Source organism: Cajanus cajan, chromosome 11 (assembly GCF_000230855.2).
Source record: "Cajanus cajan strain Asha chromosome 11, NIPB_CcT2T_4, whole genome shotgun sequence".
In the NCBI taxonomy this organism is placed as follows: domain Eukaryota; kingdom Viridiplantae; phylum Streptophyta; class Magnoliopsida; order Fabales; family Fabaceae; genus Cajanus; species Cajanus cajan.
Genome location: NC_138527.1, coordinates 26,294,292 through 26,317,416, shown reverse-complemented (window position 1 = coordinate 26,317,416; position 23,125 = coordinate 26,294,292). Strand labels below are relative to the sequence as shown.

Here is a 23,125-nt window from a genome sequence, read left to right as displayed (position 1 = left end):
AAACATATTTAACCTATGGACAAAAGAAAGTGTAAAAGAAAAACAAATAGTGGAAAAGAAATAAATATTTCAATTTTACACTTATAAAATGTGTAGTGAACGAGAAAAAGAGCATATTTTTATTTCTTCTTTTCTTCATGAAATAAGTCCAAATGTGAAATTAAGTAAAATATAATGATGTAAAGTAAATATTAGGAGAGAAATTAATCAAGTGGCAGATTTGCTATAAGTTCAGATTCTCAAATTAAATGAAAGTCTATGCAGAACCTTTGACGTGGTTCCGGTCTTGTAGCTCAACAATAGTTATTAGATCACAATTCTACAATTAGCAAAATTAATTAAGTTAATTAATCTGTTTGTGTTGTATTTTTCTCCTTTCAGTTTTGCTGGCTGCCCTTATATATATTCATATCCAGGCTAGCCTCAGGTGTAATGTTTTTTTCACAAACAGAGTATACATTCAGTCAATAAGAAATTGTTCCTTCCTTTACCGCTTTATGGTATCATGAGCCTCTCAATGTGAGAGCTCACTGCTTCCATACGCGGATCCCGCTGTCTGCAACTATGGCTGAAAAAGAAACCATCACCAGCAAAGGAAAAGATGAAGATCCCCAAAACCCTGCAAGCCCCTATTACCTCCACCCCGGAGAAAACCCAGGCGCTGTTCTTGGTAGCCCAATTCTTGATGAGTCAAATTACCATTCTTGGAGCAGAAGCATGATGAAGGCTCTGCTGTCAAAAAACAAATTCAAATTTGTCGACGGGTCCATTCAAGAACCACAAAAATCCGATCAACTTCATGATGCTTGGGTAAGATGCAATACCATGATTCTTTCTTGGATAACAAAATTTGTTTCTGAACAAATAGCACAGAGTGTCATCTACATCAACAATGCTCAAAGGCTTTGGGAGGATTTGAAGGAAATATTTTCAAAAGGGGATTACTTTAGGTTTTCAGACTTACTACAAGAAATTCATTCCATCAACCAAGCAGACCGCACTATATCAAGCTATTTTACTGAGCTAAAAATCCTATGGGAAGAATTAGAGTCATTAAGGCCAACACCAACTTGTACCTGTGATGTTAGATGCTCATGTGACCTTTCCACCAAAGTAAAAGACTACAAGGACATCGAATATGTCATATGCTTCCTCAAGGGTCTTAATGATCAATACAACACTGTCAAGAGTCAAATTCTTATTATGGATCCTTTGCCTGTGATCAACAAAGTTTTTTCTTTAGTATTGCAGCAAGAAAGACAGCAAAACACACCCAATCTTGCAGATTCAAGAATCTTTAGCCTCAACACACAATCTGGGGGGAATTGGAGATCTCCTTCCAATGGTAGAGGAGGAAGCTCAAGAGGAAGAGGAAGAACAGGTGGTCGAGGATCTTTCACCAATGCAGGGAAGGTCTGCACCATCTGTGGTAAGGAAAATCATACCATAGACTCTTGCTACTTCAAACATGGATTCCCTCCCAATTTCAAATTCAAGAACAAAGGGAACTCTACTTCCATAAACACTATCAGCAGTAAGGCTCCTAGTACCCAAGCTAGTGAGACTTCAGGAAAGCAAAACAAAAAGTCCACCTCAAATTTTACCCATGAAGATTATGATCACCTCATTGACATGCTAAAACGGGCTAAGTTGCAATCACCAGAACATAGCATTAATCAACTTGTCCATCAAACCACTGCTGAATCAGTAAGTTCCTCCAACTCGCAGCAAAATCAACCAGGTAACCCTTTGGAACACACTGATTGGATCCTTGACACTAGAGCTACTGATCATGTCAGTAATTCGTTATATTTTTTTACTAAATATCATCCTATAGATCCTGTTCATGTTAAACTGCCTAATGAAAATACCTCCACTGCTCAGTTTTCTGGAACCATTATTTTCTCTGAAAAGTTTTTCCTTAATGATGTTCTTTACATACCCAACTTTCATCTCAACATCATATATGTGCAAAGGATTGCTGCATCTTTAGATTATGAACTCATATTTAACAAGAATTCTTGCACCATACAGGACCTCACTTCCAAGAAGATGATTGGGTTTGCTGAGGTAAAAAATCACCTTTACATTCTGCAACGTCCTTCCAAGGATAATTCTATCTCAGCTTGTAAATCTAATTCTGTTTTGAATGCTCAACTAAAGGCCACTACTTCTTCCTTTGATCTTTGGCATTATAGGCTTGGTCACCCTTCTCATGTTGTTTTACAAATTGTGAAAAGTCATTTTCCTTATGTGACTTACAATAAAAATATTACTTGTGATTACTGTTATTTTGGCAAGCAAGCTAGATTACCTTTTCCTACTAGTACTAGTAAAAGTCTATCTTTCTTTGATCTTGTTCACATGGATATTTGGGGCCCCCTTGCTATTCCCACTATACATGGTCATAAGTATTTTCTTACTATTGTAGATGACTATTCTAGGCATACTTGGATTTATTTCATGAAATCAAAAGGTGAAACCAGAAATCTGATTCAAAACTTCATTTCTTATGTGCAAACTCAATTTACTAAACACATTAAGGTAATAAGATCCGATAATGGTGTTGAATTTGCAATGGATCAACTTTATGCTACCTATGGGATTGTTCATCAAACCTCTTGTGTTGAAACTCCACAACAAAATTCTATTGTGGAAAGAAAACATAGACGCATTCGAAACATAACTAGAACTCTTCTTTTCCATTCTAATGTTCCTAAATCTTTTTGGTGCTAGGCTGTTAGTCATGCTATTCACTTGATAAATAGACTTCCCTCACCTGTTTTAAATGATTCTTCACCTTATCAAATGTTGTATGATAAACCACCTACATTATTAGACTTAAAGGTGTTTGGTAGCTTTTGTTATGCTAGCACTTTGATTCAAGGCAGATCCAAATTGGATCCTAAAGCCACTAAAGGAGTCTATCTTGGTGCCAAACAAGGCACTAAGGGTTTTTTGGTCCTTGATCTCTTAACTAGAAGCATTTTTGTTTCTAGAAATGTTGTCTTTTATGAACATATATTTCCCTTTTTTGAAAAAGGTTCTACTGTTACCACTAATTCACAACAACAAAATAATGCTTGCTTTGATTTCCTATACCCTGATTCATCATCTCATCTGGTCACTACTGTTGATAATTCTTCTCTCCTTGATATTGATTCTATTCATTATGAAAATGATCTTAATGACATTGATGAATCTGCTCACCCCTCTGAAACATCATCTCCTTCACAACTAAGGAAATATACTAGACATAAATGTCCCCCTACTTATCTCAAGGACTATCATTGTAACTTGCTGATTGGTGTGCCACCACCAGAAGATAAACACATCAGGTACCCTCTTAATTCTGTTCTGTCATATGATTCCCTTTCAGTTTCATATTCCAGGTATGCTCTCTCAATCACTACCCATGTTGAACCTCATACTTTTAATCAAGTTGTTAAAAATGAGATGTGGGTTAAAGCCATGCAAGCTGAACTTGATGCACTTGAACACAATAAAACTTGGACTATTATGCCTTTACCTCCTGGAAAGACACCCATTGGTTCCAAATGGGTATATAAAATTAAGTACAAATTTAATGTCTCAATTGAAAGGTATAAGGCTCAGTTGGTTGTAAAAGGGTACACTCAGATCCAAGGTTTAGACTATTTTGATACTTTTGCCCCGATTGCAAAGTTAAGCACTGTTAGAATGTTACTTGCTATTGCTTCCTATCAACATTGGGAGCTTCATCAACTTGATATTAATAATGCTTTTCTTCATGGGGATTTGCTTGAGGAAGTTTACATGGAGATACCCCAAGGTCTCAACATTGATAAACCTAATCATGTTTGTAAACTCAACAAATCCCTTTATGGTTTGAAGCAAGCTAGTAGACAATGGTTTGCTAAACTTTCTTCATTTTTACTATCCTTACATTACAATCAATCTCAGCATGACCATTCTCTCTTCACTAAACGTCATGGAACTCATTTTACTGTGATTTTAATCTATGTAGATGATCTTATCATTGCTGGAACAGATTCTGAAGAAATTAATCACATTAAACAATCTTTAGATGTCAAATTCAAAATTAAAGATCTTGGTCCTTTAAGATATTTTCTTGGTTTGGAAATTGCTAGGTCTCATCTTAGCATTTCCCTTTCTCAACGAAAATACACATTAGACTTACTTGATGAAACTGGTTTTCTTGCAGGTAAACCAGTTCTTACTCCCATAATTAAATCCACAAGACTCAGCCACACCACTAATTCCCCTTATGAAGATCTAGCTGGGTATAGAAGGCTCATTGGCAAACTTTTGTATCTCACCACAACTAGACCCTATATCAGCTATTCTGTCCAGCAACTAAGTCAGTTTTTATCCTGCCCTCAACAGTCTCATTATCAAGCTGCCATCAGGGTACTTAGATACCTCAAGGGAAATCCTGGACAAGGCTTGTTTTATCCAGCAGGTTCCCCTCTTCAACTCAAAGCTTTTAGTGATTTAGACTGGGCCTCTTGTTCGGATACTAGAAGGTCTCTCTCAGGCTATTCTGTTTTCCTAGGAAATTCCCTCATCTCTTGGAAGTGCAAAAAATAGTCCACCATTTCAAGATCTTCTTCCGAAGCAGAATATCGTGCTCTTGCTGCCACAGCTTGTGAAATTCAATGGTTAACTTACTTGCTTCAAGACTTCTCAGTTCCCTTTACTACTCCATCCCTCCTTTATTGTGATAACCAATCTCTAGACACATAGCATCTAATGTTGTTTTCCATGAACGAACCAAACACATTGAGATTGATTTCCACCTTGTTCGTGAGAAGCTTCAAGCTGGCTTATTTCACTTACTACCTATTGCTTCTTCTCACCAATTAGCTGACATACTTACCAAACCGCTTGATCCTTCACCTTTTCAATATTTGTTGTCCAAGCTGGGAGTCATCAACATATACTCTCCAGCTTGCAGGGGGTATTAGACCACAATTCTACAATTAGCAAAATTAATTAAGTTAATTAATTTGTTTGTGTTGTATTTTTCTCCTTTCAGTTTTGCTGGCTGCCCTTATATATATTCATATCCAGCCCAGCCTCAGGTGTAATGTTTTTTTCACAAACAGAGTATACATTCAGTCAATAAGAAATTGTTCCTTCCTTTACCGCTTTAGTAGTTTTGCGAACATTTCTTCTGTAAAATAAATGTTAGGAACATATCTTTTTGAAAACTCTACAAGATTAAAATTCGTTAAGAATCATAAAGTTGTGTAGATTTTACATTTTATTTAATAAAAATTTCTTAACTTATGAGTTTTAATATATTAAATTGACAGGATTCGGATAAAGAAAGGAAGATGTTGAAAATTACATATCCATTAGAGGGATAATTTCTATAGTGTATATGAGTGGAGAACAAATTATCACTTTAAATATTATTTTTATAAAATTGAGTTAGATTTAAATTATTTTTTAAAATGATATTTGAGTTTATCTTAAGGTCATTTCTAATAGAGATTTCTTCTTTAAATTCTTAAGTGAGATTAGGGATGGCAATGAGGCCCCATGGAGGCGGGTAATAGTAAACCCGCCCCCGCCCCATTGTATGAAAATTGGCTCCATACCCACTCCATATCCACGCGGGTATCCATTAAGCGGGTATCCATGAATTTCTTGAATACCCACGGATATCCATGGATATTTATAAATTTTTTAAGAAATTAAAAAAAATTATATTACAAATAATTTTAAATTTATATTTAATGTCATTGAAATATTATAAATAAAAATTCAATGTTAATTTTGAATTTGTATTTAACGTTAATTCTGTTGAAATAATAATAAAGATGCAAGATAATCAATCACTTAAAATACATCAATCTTACACAAGTATGTGAAAGTCTCATATCACAAAGCTACAATAATTCAATCTCATAATTCCAAACGTAAGTAAACAACTTAAAATACATAAATCTTATTGGTCCAATCAAAGCTATAAAGTTAATCAATTTACATCCAACATAATTCTATGGAAAGAAAATAACATGAGAGTGTAACTTTAGGGTTATGTGAAACAAGGATAATTAGGATATTTAATAAATATTATTAAACAGGTACTCGCGGGTATGGATATCATCATACCCGCCCCCACCCCATTTATAAACGGGTAAAAAATTATCTGTCCCCATTATCTGCGGGTACCCAATTAGCCTATCCATTTATTATCCGTAGTGGATTTTACCCACAAATACCCGTGGGTACGGGTATTTTTGCCATCCCTAAGTGAGATCTACATATATACATTATTTATTTTTACTCATTTTAATTTAAGCATATTTATAAATATTCTCCTCTTTAATTCAACATCTCTCTTTCAATCCTTAATGAATCCCACAAAAAATCTTATATTTTTACATATCATCAATAATTTATTTATTAACTTAATTTTTTTTATTAAGTTATAAATTAAGAGATTTTTTATTTTACTATTTTGTGGAAATATTTTTTCATGATACCAAATAAAAAATAAATATTTAACTACATCAAAATTTATTTAAAATGATGTGAAGGCAACTAAATTACGCAATTGCAACAATATAAAAATTGCAAAGTTAAAAAAATACATAATTAAAACAATAACAAATTTTGCGAACAATCATTCTCAAAATGTTCTCAAATGTGTTCCACAAGGTTTACTTGAAGTTGATGATAATGTTGTCTATCACGAAGAAGTATTTTCCTTTGTAAATATGGCGCAAAAATTGGATGAGGATCATTATGTATGTCAATTGTTGAGACATCATCATTAAAATGTTCATAAAAGTAATCAAAATTATCATTATATGTGTATCATTCATCTTCCACAATCATGTTATGTAATATAATGCATGTATATAATATATGGTTGATTGTATCCATGTGCGAAGCACGCACATGGCCAAGTATAATTGCAAATCAAGATTGAAGTACTCCAAATGTGCGCTCCACGTCTTTTCTTGTTACTTCTTGATATTGGACAAATATTTTTTTCAATCTCCTTCTGGCATTGGGATAATTTTAACTAACATAACTCATTCTGAATAAATACCATCCACTAAATAGTACCCCATGTCATAATGAGTTTTATTGACCATATATTACACCCTTGAAGTTTGTCCCTCCAAAACTTCATTAAACACGGGAGATTGTTGAGCACATTGATATCGTTATTTGAATCCCCAACCCAAAAAAAAACTGTATGCCATATCCATAGTCCTATGATACCATTGTTTCAAGCATGATTGTGGGTTTTCCATGATCATCGTGACAATATTGACCTTTCCATGTCATTGGACAATTTTTCCATTTTCAATGCATACAATCTATACTACCTAACATACCTAGAAAGTCACGTCTCTCTCCTATTTGATGTAGGCATTGAATCTTATTGTTGTAAGTCTTCTTAAGTATTCTACTCCAAGGATTTGACAAAATCCATAGACAAACTTAGTCAAGCATTGCATTGTAGTGCTTTCCTCAATTTGCACATAATCATCAACACTATTAATAGGTGATCCATATGTTAATATATGAATAGCAACAATGCATTTTTGCAATGGAGAAAGACCCTTTTCTTCCACTTGCATCAACTCTCGGTTGAAAATACTCATCCTGGTTGTCTAGGGCTTGTATAATGTGAAGGAATACATTCTTTTGCATTCAAAATCATCATCAAAATTGTTCTTCTATGTATACTAGATTGTTAGAGAAGTATTCATTGAACAATTGAGCATGCCCTTCTTCACGACTCCTTTCAATATGAGTTCATCTCTGCCTACATGTAGTTGTTTGTTGCCTCTCTATTACCAACCTTGTGTATAGTTCTTGAATGATTTCATCCTCAAGTTCCTCTTCATAAGATGATTCATTGGCCATTTGAAGGAACATTATAAAATGTCAATGTAATTTTACCATTATGCATAAGATGAGACTTGTTTGACGGCTAAATTCCAGCAGCTAGTTAGAAAATGATTACTTTAATAATGAAAAGTCGTAAACATAAATAACAACATCACATTAATAACAAAAAAAAATATTACATCAATAAAGACATATTTTAGACATAGACAATACTATTACATTTTCTAACACTTATTTAACTAAAATCCTCACTCAAGTCTATACTTTTCTTTTATTTTCTTACACAACATTTCATGATATCATAATTGTGAAGCTGTCATACCAGATGTATCCTTGAAGATAATTTCGCACTCAAGTTCTTGTTCCTTCATCCTCAACTCTTTCTTTTTTAACTTGTTGCATTCATGCTAGACACATGCTAATACTTTTATTTCATTTGTTAATTATTTCCTTTGAGATTGATTTTCCCTTTCTCTTTGCCGCTTATGTCCTAATTGGATGAACCATAGAAGATGAAGTTGGGTTGTATTCGCTACTTGGTGGTGTTTCCAAATTAGAAGATGACGAGTATGCACTCAAAATGGAAATCTTCATTCTCTTACTAGCTTCTTTGAATGATGCATTGGACCATTTTGGTTCATCCTTCAATAACCATCATGCATGCTCTAACCTGAATGAATCACCAACATCTCGAGAATACATTTTATATGCATCTCGCAAGATATCAGTCTCGTTGCTACCACTTTTCTTTCTTTGAAAAGCTTGTTTGTAACATCTTGCAAATTTTTTAATAACTTTATTCAACTTTTGTCATCGACATTTCAGTTGTGTTGTTTCCCTTGGTTGTAACTGACGATGATATTGTAATTTTCTTTAATCCTGGACCAAAAGGAAGATTCTTTTTTATTGGATGAGGAGTTTATCATCCTCCATGTTGAACCTTGATCTTTGTAGTTTATGAGTTGACTCCTCTTTCTCTTCTTCATTGAAGGTAATTAACATTATTGAACCTAATTTGAGTTGAAAATAGTGAAACATGAGATTTAGATGTATACCAGATAAGGGTATTACCACCAGGTCAAATATAAGAAAAGGATCGAAGACTCCTCGAAATGATTACACCGAGGAGTCCTCGACTCATTACAATAACCTACTTAACCTGCTTATTACGGATAAGCACTAATGGATCCTCTTATGGGCCCCTACATATGGGCCTAGGCCCATTAAGATTAGTATAAATAAGTGTGATTAGTGATAAAGAAAGGTATGTTTTCATAATTACCAGTTTGATTAGCATTGATATCTTTGAGACCGAGGACTGACTTAAGCATTTGAGTGCCTTTTGCAGGTACCCCTCTCTTTCCCTAGGATACATCATGGAAGACGAAGACCCAGCAGGAGTAGCAAATTTACCGGAGTACCATCGTGCAGGTACATTTTGGCACCCACCGTGGGGCCGATTTTGAAGGCTCACATTGTTTATTTGTTTTGCAGGAAGAAGAGTTTGTAGAAGACGGTTACTACCAAGAAGAACAACCACTCGGTTCAACCCGAACAAGACTTGGGGCCGATTGCTATGGAAGATCAAACTGATCTCTTAGATGTTGTGAATATGCTTCATGAAGAAATAGCAGCTGTCAAGCAAGCCTGGGAAAAAGACGCTCAAGAGCTTGAAGCACTCAGAAGAGAGAATGTCAAGTTGAGAAGCGTGAAAAACAACTCAAGACCTTAGCCGAGAACCTACTCGATTGAGCGTGAAAAACAACTCAAGACCTCTACCGAGGACACACTCAGTCGAGCTTGAAAAACAACTCAAGACCTCGGCCAAAAACCTACTCAGTCGGACGTGAAAAAAAACTCAAGACCTCGGCCGCGAGAACCTACTCGGTCGAGCGTGAAAAACAACTCAAGACCTTAGTCGAGGACACACTCGGTCGAGCTTGAAAAACAACTCAAGACCTCGGCCGAGGACACATACGGTCGAGCTTGAAAAACAACTCAAGACCTCGGCCGAGAGCCTACTCAGTCGAGCGTGAAAAAATGACTCAAGACCTCAATCGAGAACCTACTTGGTCGAGCGTGAAAAACAACTCAAGACCTCGACCGAGAACCTACTCGGTTGAGTGTGAAAAAATGACACAAGACCTCGACCGAGAACCTACTCAGTCGAGCATGAAAAACAATTCAAGACCTCGACCAAGAACCTACTCATTCGAGCGTGAAAAAACAACTCAAGACCTCGACCGAGAACCTACTCGGTCGAGCGTGAAAAAATGACTCGAGACCTCGGCCAGGACACACTCGGTCGAGCTTGAAAAACAACTCAAGACCTCGGTTGAGAACCTACTCGGTCGAGCATGAAAAAACAACTCAAGGCCTCAGCCGAGGACCTACTCGGTCGAGCATGAAAAAACAACTCAAGGTCTCGGTCGAAGACACACTCATTCGAGTGTGAAAAACAACTCAAGGTCTTGACCGAGAATACACTCAGACGAGCTTGAAGAAAAACTCATGGCCTCGACCGAGGACTTACTCAACTAAGCACGTAAAAATAACTCAAGACCCTCGACCGAAGACACACTCGACCAAATGTGAAAATAAAACATGACTCTTAATCGATGACACACGGTCGAATATGTAAATAAAAAACCCTAGACCGAGGGCACACCCGATTGAGGATGCGAGCAATATCAAACTCGGTTGAAAATGCAAAGCAATGATTGAGTGATTCTAAACATAGGATTCTTCGGTCAAAAAACGAACTCGATTAGGTATAAATTCAAGCATTTAACACCCGTTGGCCTAAGGCCTTCATCTTGAAAAGACCCCTCAGCCTATTTGATTTTAAAACCCCTCGACCTATTAAAGTTGTCGGCTTAAAGTCCCTAACCAACTTTCGAGCTTATAATGTTATGACACCTCAGCCAAAAAACCTTTGGGCAAAACCTTTTGAATATATTAAAAACCCCTCAGCTATGAAACTTTTAAAATCCACTGCGTAAAAACCATGTTAAAAACAATGATTACAAAGTTTTATATATAAATAGGCATCGGCCAAAAAATTTGAAAGCTAAAGTTTTATATATTAATGGTTCACGGCCAAAATATTGCCAGGGTTAAATGTTTAACCCCTCGGCCAAAAACTTTTTAGGATGATAATTATGACTTCTCAGCCAAAAGCTTATTGATCAAATTTTTTAATAATAAATAAAGCTCCAGCTGAGAACACGTTTAGTCATTATTAAAGACTTAACCAAGGAGTATTTCCAATAGAATAACATTGTTTTATTACCTTAAATTGTTTTCAAGGATACTTACTCATGGCTTCGGTTAAGATAAAGCATAACAATTAAAAAGAAGCATAAGGAACATTAACATTTAACATTCATAACATGGGTGGAGTACAAACTATGAAGAGTACATAATAACAATCATGAAACAAAGAGTAAAAGCCTAAGTTTGAGGATTTGCATTAGTTGGAGCAGCATTGTCTTTGGCACCTTGAGACAAAAGAGGAGGGGTGTTAGCATTTTCGGTGGTGGCTTCATCAGGAATATCGTTCAAATCCATGAAGTTTCTCTCGTAAAAATCCTTTCCAAGGTCAAATTGAAAGTCCGAGGGAGCATCAAGGAAATGAAAGGCCTACCAAATGCATCATTGAAGCCCTCCTCGTGCTCATTGTAAATCCTTTCCTCGGCAACATTTTTGTAGGTCGCATAATTGGAGATAACTTTGTCTCTTTGAGCAGTCACCTCTTCAAGTTGTCCCTCGAACACTTCCACCACTTTGGCCTTCGATGCCTCGGCCTCACCTAACTTCTCTTGAAAATTGCTTACCAAGCCATGCAGATCCGTGCGCTTGGCCTTAAGTTTGTCAAGTTCGGCAGAAAGCACTTCATTTTTGTTGAGAGCCGAAGCAAGGGCAACTTCCGAATTCTTCAAGTTGGTACGAAGCTTATCTGTCTTAGTGATTGGTTCCATGAAAAGGGTTTGAGCTATTGCCATGGAATGACCCATCAACTCACACAAGAGATAGCACTTTGTCAGCGAGTTCTCTTGAGACAAAAAGTTACAACCTTCCGGGGAAATAAACCCTTGGCTGAAGACTTCACGTGTGTTGATTGTCGGATTCAAAAAACTACTCGAAGTCAAAGCAGGGGGCAAGGTGCATGGACTAATGAAGGAAGGGGTTAAGTTCTTTTGTTTCTTAGTTCTCATTTCAGCCTCAACTTTGGTTTCCATGCGTTCGGTGGTTCTACGCTTAGGGCCCTTGCCCTTATCTTTTGAAGGATTCTTCTTCTCAGCCCGAGGAAGGACCACATTCACCAAAGGCTCAGCAGGACGAACCCCGATTATAGGAGTAGCAGCAGGGGCCTCGGCCTTAGCACGTTCTTTTCGGACTTGGCGGAAGGAAAGGATATTGGCACCAGAAGAAGCCATAATACCTACGAAAAAGATAAGTTAAAATCAAATTCACGGTCACAAAACATGAGCAAAATAACACTATATACCTTCAAGGTCCCAAATGGGATTGGGAGACTTAAGCAAATCTATGAGTCGTCGGCATGGGAGGTCATGAGGAAGACTTTCAAAAAAGGAAAAATCAGAAAATTCCTCGAGCGTAAGGAAGGAATGATGAGGAAAGGTATCATATCGTAGTGGAGTTCGAGTCCAATAAAAAGGAAAAAAAGAAGTATTATGACTATCAAAAAAGTAAGATTAACCACTTAGGTGTATACACACCTCGAAAAACCCTACTTTGAACTTTTTTATAAGAAGAGGTGAAAGGTTTCAAGAGTTTCCGAGAAGGGACTCGAGCTAAAGAGACCCACTTAACCTGTTTGGCTGGATGACAATAATAATAAAAAAGGAACAAACTAGAAGTGGATTTCACATGGGTAAATCTACAAAGACTCCAAAAGGCCTGCATGGCCGCCCAACTATTCGGGTGAAGCTAGGTAGGTGCTACGTTTAGGATCCTAAGAATACTCATAAAAAAAGATTAAAAGGAAGAACGACACCAGGTCAAATATAAAGGACCGATGATTCCTCCATATGATTACATCGAGGAGTCCTCGACTCATTACAATAACATACTTAACCTGTTTATTACGAATAAGCACTAATGGATCCTCTTATGGGCCTACACATGGGCCTAGGCCCATTAAGGTTAGTATAAATAAGTGTGATTAGTGATAAAGAAAGGTACGTTTTCATAATTACCAATTTGATTAACATTGATATCTTTGAGACCGAGGACTGACTTAAGCATTAGAGTGTCTTTTGCAGGTACCCCTCTCATTCCCTAGGATACATCATGGAAGACGAAGACCCAGTAGGAATAGCAAATTTATCGAAGTACCCTCGTGTAGGTACAAGATGCAAACTCAGGTGGTGTTTCTAGATCTCTTTCACAAGATTGCCTTCACTAATACCCACTAAAGTGTCATGATCCATTGTGGGGTTAATTAGTGGTGATTGAAACATGGGGTATTCAAATAGAAATGGGAATGGAAACTAAAAATTGCTCATATTTGTGTTATTTTGTGAGTGTGATAAATATGGAGAATTTTGAGAATTGGGATTAATCGGATGTTAAAATTTTGACATGAAATTAAAATAAGGATTGAATTGGTTTTGATTATGTTCCATTAACTGAAAACAAATCACAAAGATAATTGAGAGTAGATAAAATTGGCTTAAAAGAGGATTTTAAGAGACAAAGAGTGAAAAAGAAGAAGAAAAATTAGGAATTGATGAGTAAAAAATATACAATATAATATCTATTTATACAAATACTAATATATAAAATTATATTAAAAAATAGTTTTATAATGTTATAATAAATATATGTTATGTCAGTAATGTTAATTTTTTCTTTCAAAAAAACTTATTGTATAACATTCCTATTCTTCCATAAGCCCTGTCTCTCGAATAAAATTACCCATAGTACAAGGTCTTATACAAGCAAATCTTCCAAAGAACCAGATGTCCATGTTGTGGTTGCCCTAACAATTATTATTATCATACTTAGTGACATATTATTAGACTATTATTAAACTATATTTTTTAGTCTTACAAATTTTAAGTGATGTTGATTCCCTTTGAGAGAAATATATTGAATATTTTATATCAATTAATGTAAAATAAAAGAGAAATCGAGAATAATTGGGTTGTAATTTTTTATTCAGAAACAAAGGCAATATATACACAAATATGTATCTCCAATTTGATGATTTTTTTCCTATAATTAAGCTATTATGATATTATAGTTTCCATATTTTCAGCAAGAATCATGGGATACAATTATCTTTCCTAACGCTCCCCCTCAAGATGGAGAGTGAATGTCATGAACTCCCAACTTGCTCTTCGTTGTAAGAAAATCTTCCTTCCCTAATGGTTTAGTGAACACGTCGGCAATTTGTTCTGCTGAAGGAACCTACTCCGTTGCAACTGAGCCATCTTGAATTTTGTCACGAATAAAATGAAAATCTATCTCTATGTGTCGATTTCTTTCATGAAATATTGGATTAGACGCAATGTGAAGAGCTGCTTTATTATCACAATACAACAATGTTGCCTTTGAGTGCAATATCTCTAAATCCCTCAATAGTGATCGTAGGCAAGACAACTCACAACATGCACCTGTCATAGCTCTATATTCATCTTTAGCTGATGATAGAGAAACTGTCTTCTATCTCTTTGTTCTCCAAGAAATTAGTGATGATCCCAAGAATACACAATAACCTGTAGTTGATTTTCTTGGTATTGGGCAACCTCCCAAATTGGAATCCCAGAAAGAACGCAAAGATAAATCATTTTGGGAAGAGAAAAATAAACCTTGACCTGGATTGTTCTTTAGGTACCGCAATATTCGCATGGCAGCTTCCATATGAGGTTTACAAGGAGCATGCATGAATCTACTCAATATGTGCACTGAGTAAGTGCTATCTGGACGGGTAACAGTTAAATAAATTATGCATCCTACAAGTCGCCTATATGAGGATGGATCTTTCAATAAATCTCCTTCATCTGACAATTTTACATTTTTCTCCACGGGAAAATTCACAGGTTTAGCTCCCAAACATCCTCCATCTTTTAGAATCTCTAGAACATATTTTCTTTGCGAAATAAATATACCTTTCTTTGACCGAGAAACCTCTATGCCCAAAAAATACTTTAAGCCACCCAAATCTTTAAAATGGAATTGATTATGCAAAAAATGTTTAAGAACAGCTATGGCGTTGGGATCATTACCGGTTATGATGATGTCATCAACATAGATCAATAAGGTAGTAAATGATTTGCCTTTCTTACAAGTAAACAATGAGTAATCTGATTTGGACTGAATAAATCCGGCACCTTGAATAGCTGTAGAGAACTTGGCAAACCATTGACGAGAGGCTTGTTTTAGTCCATATAAAGATTTGTTGAGACGACACACAAGATTCTCCCCCTGTCGTTAAAAACCAGGAGGAAGAGACATAAATTTCTTCAGAGAGATCTCCATGAAGAAAAGCGTTGTTGACATCAAGTTGATGAAGTGGCCAATTTTGAGCGGCTGCCAAAGCTAATAAAAAACGTATTGTGACCATTTTATCAGTCGGTGAAAAAGTATCATGGTAATCAATACCTTCAACTTGTGTGTAACGTTTTGCTACTAACCGCACTTTATAGCGTTCAAGAGAACCATCGAAGTTGCGCTTGATTTTGTATACCCAACGACAACCGATAGCTTGCTTTTTTCGGAGGGAGGGGTGTGAGGAACCAAGTGTTGTTGGCCTCTAAAGCAGCCAATTCAGATTGCATTGCTATTTGCCAATGAGAGTGGGAGGCAGCTTGTTCATAACATGTAGGTTCAACATCATTAGTAATAGTAGCAATAAAGGATCTATGTTGTGGTGAGTAACAACCATAAGAGATAAAATTGCAAAGAGGGTATCGGGTACCTTGACTTGGAAAAGATGACAAGAATAACAATGATTTGGGAGAACTTACTTGATTGCAAACATAGTCATTCAAAGCTACAGGGCGAACATGAGTTCTTTGAGAACAACGCAAAGGGGCTATTGGAGGAATGGCAGGGGCAGATTCCGCATGTGTTGGTTGGATGGGTGATGAATCTGGGACAGCAAAAGGTATGACAGAATCAGTTTTAGGTGGAGAAGAAGAGATGGATTCATAGGGAAAAATATCTTCGTGGAAAATAACATCACGACTAGTGAAGACTTGATGAGAATCGATGTTATACAATTTGTATGCTTTCTGACCAACTGGATAACCAAGAAAAATACATTGAGTGGCTCGAGGAGCAAACTTATGAGACACATGAACATTTGTAGCATAGGCTAGGCATCCAAAACCTCTTAGGTGGGAATAAGAGGAAATTTTTCCATAAAGTTTTTCGAAAGGAGTTTGACGAGAAAGTATAGGTGTGGGTAACCTAATAATTACATGAATAGCAGTAGAGATACATTCTGCCCAAAAGTGTAAAGGGAGATGAGATTGAAAACAAAAAGTTAAGGCTAACTCAAGGATATGTCTATGTTTTTGCTCGACCACCCCATTTTGTTGAGGTGTATAAATGCAAGAATGTTGGTAAATAGTGCCCTGTTATTTAAAAAATTCTCGCATTAAGAAGAATTCTTTTCCATTGTCAACCCGAATATTTGCTATAGTATTGAGTTTTCACAAAAGAGAAAAAATGGGTTAAAAAATTGTGTCTCGTTCTTATGATGCATGAAAAAAAACCCAAGTAAAACGAGAAAAGTCATCCACAATAGTCAAAAAATACTTTGCACCAGAAAGAGAAGAAACTTTGAATGGTCCCCAAATATCGCAATGGATTAATTCAAAAGGCTTAACAGAAGAAATTGAACTAGGGGGAAAAGGAAGCCTAGTTTGTCTTGCAAGAGCACAAATATTACAATTATTAGTTTTCTCCAAACAGAAATGTAAGAATTTTTTTGCCAAAAAGTCTAATCTAGAATAGGATAAATGTCCTAGACATCTATGCCACAAGATACTAGAAGGGTTGGAAGTATAGGGTTGGAAGTATAGGCAGATTTGATAGTATGAATTGACTGGATAGGATTGTGTGACTTATTCATTGCAACCAAGTAATAGAGTCCATCTCGTTGTTCACCCAAACCAATCGTCGTCCCTGTCATCAAATCCTGCAAAACACACGATTGAGGAAAAAAGGTTACTGAACAATTTAAATCTCTTGTGACTCGACTCACAGACATCAAATCCACCTTCCAAGATGGAACCCCAAGCACATTCTTCAAATAAATTATAGGACTTAAAGGTAAATTTCCAATAGAAAGAATTGGAGCCTGATCTCCATTTGGCATAACAACTGGTGGTAAGGAGGTGTTTTCTTTACTGTTGTCAAGCACACCACTATCAATTATCAACTTGGGTGTGGACAAACCTGAAGAAAGATTGGCATTATTTGCCTTGGGAGCAACTGATTGAGATGCTCCACTGCTGCCTTGAATAACAGACAAAATTTGTTGCAGTTGCAATTCAGTTAATCCATTCACAATAGGTTGAACATGTGTTGTTGGGGCCTCTCTAACATGATTTGCTGAAGATTGATTTTTGTCGTTGGGCTTGGAATGATAGTGTTTATTTGTAGAGTGCTTGGACTGTCCATGTGGATAACTGTGTAACTTCCAACATGTCTCTTTTGTGTGATGATCCCTGTCACAGTGGGAACAATGCAGCGGCTTGCGATAATTGGAATTAGGACGAGAAGATGAACCATATTTGTGGCGAACAGCAAGGGCAATTGGTTCCTCTTTTTGAACAACCATGGCAGAAGCTTCAATAGTCTCTTTTCTTGTACCCAAATTTCGTAGGTTTTCCTCTTGAATGATGGAAGAATAAGCTTGTGAAACATCAGGTAAAGGAATCATCAAAAGGAGTTGACCACGGACAACACTATAAGATTCGTCCAAGCCCATGAGGAATTGCATCAACTTGCATCTTTTGTTGTTTTCTCCACATGTGCAAACTGCATCATTGTAAGATCCTAACTCATCCCACAATTTTTTTTAACTTTGTATAGTAGGCAGCAACCGTCTGTTGATCTTGAGTAAGGCAAGCAATCTCTTTCTAGAGTTGGAAAATGCGTGGTGCATTGCTTTGAAAGAAACGATTTTGAAGATCTTTCCAAACTTCATGAGCAGTATCATAAAAATAATATTGTCTGCAATATCAGGGGCCAATGAATTAAGAATCCATGAAAACACCATATCATTGCATTTTTTCCATGTTGGGTAGTCTTCTAGTTTGGTTTCGGCAGATGATGCTTTGAGAGTTCCATCAACAAAACCAAATTTAGATTTTGCATTTAACGAGATGGTAATGGCTCGACGCCAAGTTGAATAATTGTCACCATTGAGAGGTTTTGAAACAAGAACCATTCCAGGATGATCAGAATGGTAAAGAGAGTAAGAGGGATCAGATTTGTTCCCATCATTAGCCATAATGGTTTAAAAAAAGGAAAAAGAGAGCAGGTCGTTACCGCTCTGGTACCATGTAAAATAAAAGAGAAATCCAGAATAATTGGGTTGTAATTTTTTATTCAGAAACAAAGGTAATATATACACAAATATGTATTTCCAATTTGATGATTCTGTTCCTATAATTAAGCTATTATGATATTATAATTTTCATATTTTCAGCAAGAATCATGGGATACAATTATCTTTCCTAACAATTAATGAAATAATCGAAATAATAACCGTAAGTTTTATATTCTCAACATAAAAATTAATTTTATAAAAATTGAGTACTAAAAAGTGTAAATTCCTCTCTCTCACGTTGTTCCCGCAACATTTCTTATCTCTATTCCTGGCCATTTCCATAAAAAGGAGAGAGAATATTATCGAAAAAGTTCACCGCCCTTGATAAAAAGAGAAAGAATATTTATCAAAAACAAAATTCTCCCATTATCGCATAAAAAGAGAAAGAATATTGTCGGAAAAGAATCACTACTATTTTAAAAACAAATTAGCCTCATGCTTTTTTGATTTATTTGGTTAATCAAAAATCTTACTCTTTCACATGCAATAAATTTAGCCACATGTTTTGTTTTTTATTGATTTGATTTGTTTGATGAAAAAAATTAGGTTTTCACACGCAAAAAATTAAAGTTGAAGTGACGATTATTAGAATAATTAAAATTAAATTTTAATAATCGATTTTGTGATAGATTTTAGGTGGATAGTTAAACTTTTTTTTTCCTCATTTTTAATCAACTAGAAACTTTAAAAATCTGAAATTCACTATTTTCCTATAAATTGATCAAAGTTTTTGTTTTAATTTTCATAACCTAATACATTGTTATAACCTATATAGGATAAAATTGAATTTGAGGGGGGTATTACTCAAGTCTCTTTAGAAAATAATACTTGATCATACCAAATTTACTACTTATGTGATTTGAAATATTTATCAAAATCCTATCAATATTGATGATTTTTTTAAAATTTTTTAAATTTTTATACTTTGTTTTACATGTAACATTGTAGTTTTTGTAAATTTTAATATTAGTTATTATTATTATTTATTAATTTAAATATTGTTGTGATTAATTAATTAGTTGAAAAATGTTAAGGATTTAGGAATTTTAATGAGTTTTATTGTGTAGGAGGTTATTCTAAATAGGGGTTAAGTTTGATCTATTAAGGGGGAGGTATATAAGGTCTTTTTCAAGAAATGGACTTTATAAGTTCATTTTCTAAAGAAAGTTAGAGAGAAGTTAGAGGGAGAAACTTTGGAACCCAAGGAGGAATATTTTCTCTTCCGACTTCACTGATTCCTTCTATCCCTTCCTTGATAGTAGACTTTGTGGTTGTTTAGGTGATTTAAAGCTCCAGAGCCAAGGATCAAAGTAGTTGTGGTGATGGTGTGAAGTTAGCTCGGAGTGACCCGTTTTACTTTTCTTCTTCCTCCATTATTGTTGATTTAGAGGTAAGGGGAGCTTGCTAGTTCTTATTTGTTGGATTGTTATTGTTGCTTCTTTGTCTAAAATCATCAATTCAAATTGTAATGTTGAATGGAGATAGGATTCAAAGTAGAGGTTGTGTAGTTTTAGGTTGCTTGGTTCTCATAAGGAGAAATTGGTCTTTAAAGAGATTGTTGGTTGCATGCTGAAATTTATTGCTTACATGAGTTGTGTACAGAGGCGGATCTTAGTTATGAAATGGGGAAGCCACGGCTCCCCCAAACTTTTCTATAGATATATTTTTTATATATATACATATATATATATATATATATATATATATATTAATATTATATTTATATATTCATATTATTAATTGTAATAAAATTAAAAAAAAAATTGGGTAAAGAAAATGAGAAATTTTATTATTTTAATTAATAAAAAATTTAATTTATATATAAAAAAAATTAATTTGGCACCCGCTAACTTTTTATCCAAATTCTACCACTAGTTGTGTATGATGTGTAGTTGTGAATTATGATGTTGCATGTTGGGTTTTCTCAAGTTTTAGGTGTAGAGAGCCAAAGACATGAATCTACCGAGTACAAAATTCATCGTTGCACTAGGTGTAACTTCATGGCACCAGGCATGATGCATGCCAGAGGCTCTTTGCCTCATTGACACTAAGCACGAGATTGGTAGCGTTAAGCATGAGTTGTAGGAGAGCTTTTTGACTTAATTGCATTGGACATAGTTTGAGGCGTGTTGGGCATGGATTCTCTTAGAGCTTTCTCACTTGGTGATGTCGAACCCCAATTGACGGGCGTCAGGCGTGATTAAGATAGAAGCTCTCTGCCTAAATAATGTCAGGTACTAGTGTTGTGACATCGAGAATGAGTCATGCAGAGGCTCTCTGCCTAAACAAGGTTGGGTGTGGTTTTGGCTACGCCAAGGTCAATGACATAGAAGCTCTCTGCCTTATTCATACCAAGCATGAGTAGTTTAACATCGGGTGTAGACGAGCCAAAGGCTCTTTACCTTAATGACACTAGACGTTAGGAGAATGGCGTCGGGCGTGAGTTGCTTAATGAAAAGTGGTTGATTATATTTGACTAAGTGTTTAACATGTATGTGATAAGTTGGTTTTCTCACATGTTGTATATGGTCATATGATTCTAGTTCATTGAATATTGATCTAGGATGATGTATATTAATATTTAAGTTGCTTGAAGTTGCAAGTTGATGAGAGTTGGAAATATAGCAATGTTGTATGTTGTGTAGTATTGAAAGTTATGGTGTTGAGAAGGCTTAAGGTATGGTGTTGAGTTGTGTTGATTGACCTAAGACTAGAGGATAGTAGTTGTTTTTAAAAATATGAATGTCACATTTTGCAAAGATGGTGTTTTGTTGCTCTACATGCCTAGTGTTGAAAAATCCTTCATGAGAAGTTGACTCTTGAAGTGGAATCTCAAGCTTTCTTTGAGTCCTTAGTTGATATAGTATAGGGGTTAGGTCGAGTCATATTATTATAAAGCAACCAAAATAAAATAATATAGGGATTAGGTTGAGTTATACTGATTATAAAGTAACCAAATGTAGATTTGTATGGGCGCCAAGTCGAGTCATACGCAAAGTGACCAAATCGAGTAAAATATAAGGTTAGGGGCCAAAACTCCTAACTAAGTATTGGAAGGGACATAATATTTGAAGGGTAGTCGACAGAGTCATTCCATAATAAGCTTAATTATGAATGTTAAGATCGTGGTAAGCTCATATCCAAGTTGTCTTAACCCTGATAGAAGTACTGGACTTTTCTAGTTTAAGTGGCGAAATCCCATAAACCATGTTGTGTTGTAGATTTTTATCCAAATTTGTCGTTGATCTAGCAAGCCTGAAAAGATCACATTGCTAAGTTGGTTTGATAGGGTCAAACTACTTAGATTGTTCACGTGTGTTGTAAAAGATCTTTTAGTTAAATACATGACGACGCATTGTGTTGTTTTGATGTTAAGTTATGGAGTTGATATATGTTGACATGTTGAAGTGTTGTGAAGTTGTTGTATTATGAAATAGTTTTTTGTATACTATTATGTTAATTACATGTTGTGTTAAGAATTGTAGTATTTCATATGCTAATTTAAGGTGTTGTTGTGTTGTACAGTTGAGTCCTTGATGAGTTGTATTTAAGTAGTTCTATGTTGATGTTGATAGCATACATGTACTTTACCTATATATTTGTTATGTTATTTTTTGTAAGCTTATCCTTGCATGTTTCCTTGTATGAGAGTAAGGTAAGGATAGGTTGGAGGAGGAGTACGTGTAGGGCGCCATGTTGGTGGATATCAAAGTTCTTTTGGTGCTACCCAAGAATACTATTTTGTAGTTGTTGCTTGACAGATATTTAGGATTTTGTGCTTCTAGTTTGGATTTGTTGTAGTTATGTATATATGTATAGAATTTATGTTATAGTTCCATTAAGGAACATTTATTATTTAAGTTGATTCATTCCTATACATACATACATATATATAGGATAATTTTAATTATTTAGTTTTATGTTTTCTGTTACTATAATTGTTAAAATATAAAATGTATGGACCTATCAAGTCGTTACATTACAAAATAACTTTTTATACTTAAAAAATATATTTTAAGTTTTGATTATTTTATAAACCTATCAAATCAATTTATTTTCTTTAATTTATAGTTTATTTTGAAAAGATTTTCATATATAAAATCACTATAAACTATTTTATTTGAATTAGGATGACAAAATATACTCAAACCTTTCAAGTACCTACAAAAATATATTCAATGGACAAGGTAAGACCATCAAAATGGGAATGAGGAGCGGAGCTAGAATTTACCTATAAAATTTAATGGAAGAAACGGTACACATATTATATTACCCACCCTATCACACTAAACCATTATTTATATTTTATTAACTAAATAAAAATATCATATATTATAATATAAAAATCTAAACATAAAATTTTAAATTGCATTAGTTTATTTATTCTATTATAATTGTTATATCTTTTATTGTTTTGTTTAATTATTTTTTAGATAGTTTAATCCATACCCTTCGTCATGTTCTAGCTTCGTCATGTATAATGTGTGTATGTACTGTGTAATATTTACATTTAATAAATATAATTACTCATAATAAGTTTTTAACAAAATAATTATATTTAGAGTTTTAAAAATGTTACTATTGTACGAATAAGGCTAATGTTGTAAACATTAGTTGATCTTTACACATTTATAAATTTGTATTGTATTG

The 23,125-nt window shown here is 35.0% G+C and overlaps 1 protein-coding gene and 1 long non-coding RNA gene across 2 annotated transcripts; one reads left to right on the top strand and one right to left on the bottom strand.

Annotated features, from left to right (window-relative positions):
* Positions 1–16,486: 16,486 nt before the first annotated feature.
* On the bottom strand, positions 16,487–19,227 carry LOC145953216 (uncharacterized). Its single transcript, XM_083067065.1, has 2 exons — positions 17,317–19,227; positions 16,487–17,056 (listed from the first exon to the last, which is right to left on the bottom strand). Exons 1-2 carry the CDS (start codon positions 17,861–17,863, stop codon positions 17,022–17,024), a joined length of 582 nt encoding a protein of 193 aa, XP_082923191.1. The 5' UTR covers positions 17,864–19,227; the 3' UTR covers positions 16,487–17,021.
* A 364-nt stretch (positions 19,228–19,591) lies between these two features.
* Positions 19,592–22,393, top strand: LOC145953276 (uncharacterized). Its single transcript, XR_014430816.1, has 2 exons — positions 19,592–19,865; positions 22,131–22,393. It is a non-coding gene; the product is annotated as an uncharacterized LOC145953276 (long non-coding RNA).
* The last annotated feature ends 732 nt before the right edge of the window (positions 22,394–23,125 follow it).